The sequence below is a fragment of the Furipterus horrens genome, unplaced genomic scaffold (assembly GCF_987537825.1).
Source record: "Furipterus horrens unplaced genomic scaffold, mFurHor1.1.pri manual_scaffold_9, whole genome shotgun sequence".
NCBI classification, from domain to species: Eukaryota; Metazoa; Chordata; class Mammalia; order Chiroptera; family Furipteridae; genus Furipterus; species Furipterus horrens.
Genome location: NW_028327179.1, coordinates 96,201,921 through 96,207,538, shown reverse-complemented (window position 1 = coordinate 96,207,538; position 5,618 = coordinate 96,201,921). Strand labels below are relative to the sequence as shown.

At 55.5% G+C, this 5,618-nt stretch overlaps 1 protein-coding gene across 1 annotated transcript; it reads right to left on the bottom strand.

The window, feature by feature from the left end:
* Window positions 1-1,503: 1,503 nt before the first annotated feature.
* Window positions 1,504-5,042, bottom strand: GSTK1 (glutathione S-transferase kappa 1). The gene is made up of 8 exons (XM_090287621.1): window positions 4,873-5,042; window positions 4,268-4,349; window positions 3,955-4,083; window positions 3,539-3,639; window positions 3,349-3,384; window positions 2,447-2,563; window positions 2,026-2,119; window positions 1,504-1,762 (listed from the first exon to the last, which is right to left on the bottom strand). The coding sequence occupies exons 1-8, from the start codon at window positions 4,942-4,944 to the stop codon at window positions 1,713-1,715; spliced, it is 681 nt and encodes a 226-aa protein (XP_090143747.1). The 5' UTR covers window positions 4,945-5,042; the 3' UTR covers window positions 1,504-1,712.
* Between the last annotated feature and the right edge of the window lie 576 nt (window positions 5,043-5,618).

The following is a 5,618-nucleotide window of genomic DNA, read 5'->3' as shown; positions in this document are numbered from 1 at the left end:
TCTAGATCCTGAATGTAAGGATTAAATTGTCTCCTTCCTCCGGAGAACATTCAGTTCTGCTATCCGGTTAAGAACAGAGGATGCTAGTCTTTGAAGACGACTGGGCAGATCTGGGAAAAGTGCAGCTGTGATAAGAGATTATCACACATTCGCCTATGATAAGATTTAGGCTTAAATTAAGCAATTGAGAGGTTTAGAAAACAAGGGGAGAAATGCACAATTATATCCAAATGTGAATCTACAAATCCTCCTTTTGTACGCATTTAAATATAATTTGTTTACCACACTAAGATCCTTTAAAAAGGTATACAAAGGAAATGGAAACACTTTGACATATTTTGTTCTGAGATTAATATGTTAATGTCCTCTGTAACTTAATATATTTTAATATATCAAGACATAACTGAGATCATACTATTGAATATTGTTTCATCTTTCGTCCCAATCAATATCATATCCTGTGATTTCCAATGTTCTTTGTAATTCCCGAGACATATAGTTTTTGATGGCTACGAAACATTGCATCTTAGATATATAATAATTTATTCAAGCATCCTCCTCCTGTTATTTTTAAGTTATTTGATGTCACAAATGATTCTGAGGCAAGTATCTCGTGAAATCTGCTTTGAAGGAGAGAGTGCCTATTTGCAAGTGTACTTCTGGCACCACTTCCCTGATAAGTCTGGGAAGGATGAGCTGGAATCCTGGGATCTGCTGGAATAACGGAAAAGGGGGAGAGAGAAGGAAGGGGACAAAAGGGGACAGTGGGGTGTGAGATGAGGAAGAGGCAGAGGGAGGGGCAATGGAGCCAGGCCATCGCGGGCTCCACACCTGCTTCCCACCAGGCATCCCCGTGTGGTTTCAGCTCCTGAGTGAATGGTTCTCTCAAAGAAGCCCCCAAACTGCTGACACACAGGGTATTCTCATTATTGCACGGAGGCACAGATAGAGCAAGGGCTTTGGATATATAACCCGGGCAGTGGCAGAGCTGTAGGTTTGTGTGGGAGCAACAGGCTTCCGGCAGGCAGGGAGCGGCCTGGGGTTTTCTCAGGATCCGTATGTGGGTGAGAGGAGGGAGCTATGCGGAGATGAGCAACTTCCCCAGGCCAAGGCCACTCCAGGCGATCTCCCTGCGCTGCCTTGCTCTGCTCCTGCTGGTCAGTGTAGCTGGACCCGGCTTACATATCTGGGCACCAGCTCAGCCACACTCGGGCTCTCTCCAGCCCCCACCCCCACGGGGCCGGCCCCGGTTCCGGCTCCGTCTCAGACACCATGGCTGGTCAGACGACAGTAAATGCCCAACTACACCTGGCTTAGCCTGCTGTCCCCAGCAGAACCCTGGGCAGATTCCGCAGAAGAAGAAGAGGGACTGTTTCCTGCTCCTTCCACACTAGCCACCCCGAGGTGGGCAGCGGGCCCGGAACAGGGGAGAGCTGAGCTTCTCAAACACCTGGAGTAGACAGGTCGTGGTTGCAGGAACAAGAGCACACAAACACCACAGAAGACCAGACCCAGAGATCCTGCATCTCAGGGCAGGAGGTTTATTCTGGGGCAGGCAGAGTTTGGGGCTCCCGAAAGGCACTTGTGAGGTGCAGAAGAGCAGCCACAGGAGAAACACAGATGATGCACCCAGCCAGGGCCACGAGGGGCCTCATCCCAGTGCCCCGGGTGCAGCAGGGCCGAGCAGACAGCTTTGCTTCCTCGGGGCAGCCTTACAGTTTGGCACTCACAGCTGGAGGCACAGGGCCCATCCACTTCTCTCCTGGAAGGAGAAAGTCACGCGAGTCACAGGTGGACTCCACAAGCCCCCAGGGGTTCTCTCCGAGGAGCTGAGCTTGGCTTCCGGGCACAGAGGCTCCCTCTCTCACATGGCGGTGAAGGGGGCCACTCCCCACCGGACCTCACGCACCCTGCGTCTGTATAAGGCTTCACTGTTGGAAATGCCTAGAACGCTGTTGGCTCTAAACCTGTCCTTCCGGGCAGTGATATCAGGTCAGGGCGGCTCAGAGGGAACCTGTCCCTTACCTAGCAGGTGCGCCAGCAACTCCATCCGGTCAGAGCCAAAGAGCATGTGGGTTTGGCCATCCAAGTGGGCCACGGTGACAGGCAGCCCGAAGGCCTAGGGAAAACAGCACAAGTGTGTGCGGGCAGGAAGGCGTTTACCAGGCTGGGGTTGAAGGCTATGAGCCACCCTTGTCTGAGGTCCCAGAAGCAAACAGCCAGAGGTGTCTGATGAGAGACTGCCGGGCTCTTAGGGGTTTTCTAACTCTCGGATGTTCTTTGACCATGATCTGTCTCCCCCTTTTCCTTTCCTTGGGCTCAGGGACAGGAAGGTCGGACTCATGTAGGAGGCAGCTTTCGGACAGGAGTGTGGGGACCCGGCAGAGACTCTCGGAGTCTGCTTGCTCAGCACTGGGGTTGGGGACACACATCACGAGCGGCTCACCCCGTATTTGCAGGCGGCTTCGGTGGTCTCCTTGAGTTGGTTCTTCACCTGCGGTGTTGAAATCTTTTCCAGAAGTCTCCGGGCTTGTTCTGTGGACATGCCAGCCTTCTCTGCAGCCTGAGCAGATGGGATGGGGAGCACAACCATGTCTGCATTAGTGGGAGCGGGGATCTCAGGAGAAAACGTGGGCCTTTCTACTTTCTGCCCCCTAGTTTTCCCACCCACGAGCAGAGGTCTATCCTTGCCAAGAGGGGCTCTTCTCGTCCTTCAAAACCTTGAGTTTGGTGGAAAAAGCAGGTGGCAAAGAGTTACAGGTGCATAAATTTAACACCAGAGGGCCCCTGAGAGACAGCCCCTGACCTCTACAGTAACCAGTGAGGAGGCAAGTCCAGGTGGTACCCGGCTTGGTCAGCCTCAAAGAGCTTGTTAGTAGCAGAGCCAAAGCTGGAATCTGAGTCCCTGATGTTAAGTCTGGGGCTCTCGCCTCCCCACTTCTCAGAATTCCTGACTATCTGGTGTTTTTCTGAATCAAGGGCTGGGCTCTTAATTCCCATGGAATTTCCTGGTGAGACTTCTGTGGGAGTGTTGGCTGGTGCTTCATCCGTCCCTGTGGAGGGTCGCTAATGTTTATCCTCTCTCTCCCCCTGACTTCTTCCATCAAATAAATTCAAATGTAGAACTTTGCACTCCCTCTTTCAACCCTGAGATATACTTCTGAGAGTCCTTTTAGTTCCAATCTTTCAGTAATCTGGCCTCTCAAACACAGACATCCTACCCCCCAAAGAACAGTGACCTCTTCCATCTAGTAGCAAAACTATGTCCTCTCCGCCCCCAAATGTCAGCTGTTCTCAGCTTCCCTACCAGAGGAGGGGGTGGGATGGGCGCGGGGCCCGGGCACTCACTGCCAGGATGCTCTGAGGCTCCGTGATGTCTTCATCCTGGAAGACAGGCTCAGCCGGAAGAGGGTGGCCAGGTGAGGAGCGGGAGGGACAGTGGGTCCTGTCCAACAGGGGAGGGCTGGCAGCGGGCAGAGGGGAGGGCCACCACGTCATCCAGGGTCTCCCAGGTGGGTTCCCAGAGCCCTGCCCTCACCCGCGACCAGACGCGCATCCACAGTTCCCTGGACACTTTCTCCAGCATCTCCGGGTGCTCCATGTTCACAGCGGTGAGGAAGCGCATGGCCGACAGACTTCCTGCGGGGCACAGGCGCTCACAGGGAGGGCTCCCCTAGCTCGTTTCCCCACCGAGGACCTGCCGGCCCTTTCTGGCTTCGGACCTCCCCCAGAGCTCAGTCGCCGCCAGCCTCCTACCCGAGTGTCTACTGACCGATTTGTCATGCTCTTTCTCCTCTCATGTCCCCACAACCTTCTGGTGGCTCAGCTCTGCTCCCCAGTGTTCCCAGGGTTTGTTTCATCGCAGTGGGTCGCCCTGCCCCTCCTTCCTGGCCCTGCGATCTCCAAGGCTCTGCCTCCCATTTGCTGTCCCGTCCGTGTCCCACCCCTCTTCACCTTTTTCAAGGATCACAGAGAAGAAATCCTTGGGCATCTGGATGGGAACCTGGACATGCTGTCCCAGGAGCCTAATGTCATTTCTCAAGTATTTGCCCTTGCGGGGAACCAGAGCTGGAGGCTTGTTTCCTGCAGTGGAAAGTTGTACTCGCTGGTGAGAAGCGACCTAAGAATCCCAGGTTTCCGGGACCCCTACTGGGTTTTCGGTAGAGGGCAGATGACAAGTCGCTGGGGCCCACATACAAGACCCACTTGAGGGCAGCACCCGCTGGGCCTTTGAGGTCAGCCCTCCCTCAAGTCCCTGCCTTCATACCGCTGTCTTTCATGATCCCTGCAATGAGGCTGGGGCGCAGCTGCAGGTGGACGTTCCAGGTGTTCTTATAACGGCACAGGATCTGCAGGAGCAGAGGCGAAGGGCCCGGCCAGTGCGCAAGAGGGAAAGCGTGAACATGGCACAGGGAAAGGGAAGGCTGTTTCAGGGCAGCTGATTATTAGCCAGAGGCTCTAAGCGCAAAGGAGGGGACAGGCTTGGTTTGAAATGGCAAAACTCTCCCTCCTAGACATCTATCCCAGGGCCTTAGCTCCTGTGGGCGGTTTCCATCTTGTTCTGCACTGCCCCCCGCCTCCCCCGGAATCTTGGGGTAAGAGGTGGCGTGCCATGGCTTTCTCCTCGATTCTTTGGAGTTGCCCCTCTTCCAAACCACTGTGGAAAACCGCTGTCTTGGGATGTAAGGCCTCGACCTGGAGCCAGCGACGGTCTCCGTTTTACAAACACGAAGTGACCTTCATTCAGCCTTGGCTCTCTGCCTGCATGTCCTAAACCCTTTACGGCAGCGCCAGGAATGGGCACGAGACTGTGGGCCCCGCGTCTTGCGCTCGCCCTTCCCTCTGCCCTCGTCGTCCCAGCCCTGGCGTCACCTCGAAGCCCAGCCAGGAGTAGGGGGACAGCACATCGTAGAAGAGCTCCAGGGTCCGCGGCAGGGGCCCCATGCCGCAGCGCGCAGAAGCGAGAGGCGCTCCAGGAGAGAGGCGGCGCACGTTTCCTTTCCTCCGGAGCGCTGCGACACCGCCCCTGGGCCCGGCCCGCCCCGGGGACCGCCCCCCGCCTTCACCGCGCAGCCTCCCGGAGGGGACCTGCCCCCTCGCATTCAGGTCGCAGGACGGGCGGGAGGGGCTGCGCCGCGGGGAGCCGGGGCGGGGGCTGGAGTGTCCGAAGCGAGCCAGCTGGCTTGGTGACCCGCCCACCCCCAGGTCCCCGCCCTTCCCTGGGGCGGAGTCTGGGGCAAAGGGGCGTGGTTTCAGGCGCACGCTGCGGCTCTCACTGAGCTCTGCGCCCCTAGTAAGCCACTCAGCCTCTCGGAACCCCAGTTTCCTCGTCCGTCATAAAAAGGGGACGCTAAAGATAGATAACCTCTTGGAAGGAATGAGAAGACTCAGATTGGTAGTTGCATGAACTTCCCGAGACTGGGGCGAGAGAGAAGTGGCATGTATATATTTATATTTATATTTGTATTTCTCAGAGCTTAGCGCAGCACTTGGAACATATTTGACCACTAATACATATTTTGTGAATGAGTGAAGGAGAGTCTGAGGCCTCACTGCAAGGATAATTGGAGTGGTAATGAGGAATGGCCTGTCCTGTCTGTATTTGTGAATGCTGTATT

Excerpts from the sequence above, each read along its gene's own strand:
- GSTK1 (XM_090287621.1), bottom strand. The coding sequence starts at position 4,944 with ATGGGGCCCCTGCCGCGGACCCTGGAGCTCTTCTACGATGTGCTGTCC. Across the intron at positions 2,564-3,348 it reads AGCCTCAGAGCATCCTGGCA|GCTGCAGAGAAGGCTGGCAT; the intron begins GTGAGTGCCCGG and ends CCATCTGCTCAG. Across the intron at positions 1,763-2,025 it reads GTTGCTGGCGCACCTGCTAG|GAGAGAAGTGGATGGGCCCT; the intron begins GTAAGGGACAGG and ends TTCTCCTTCCAG.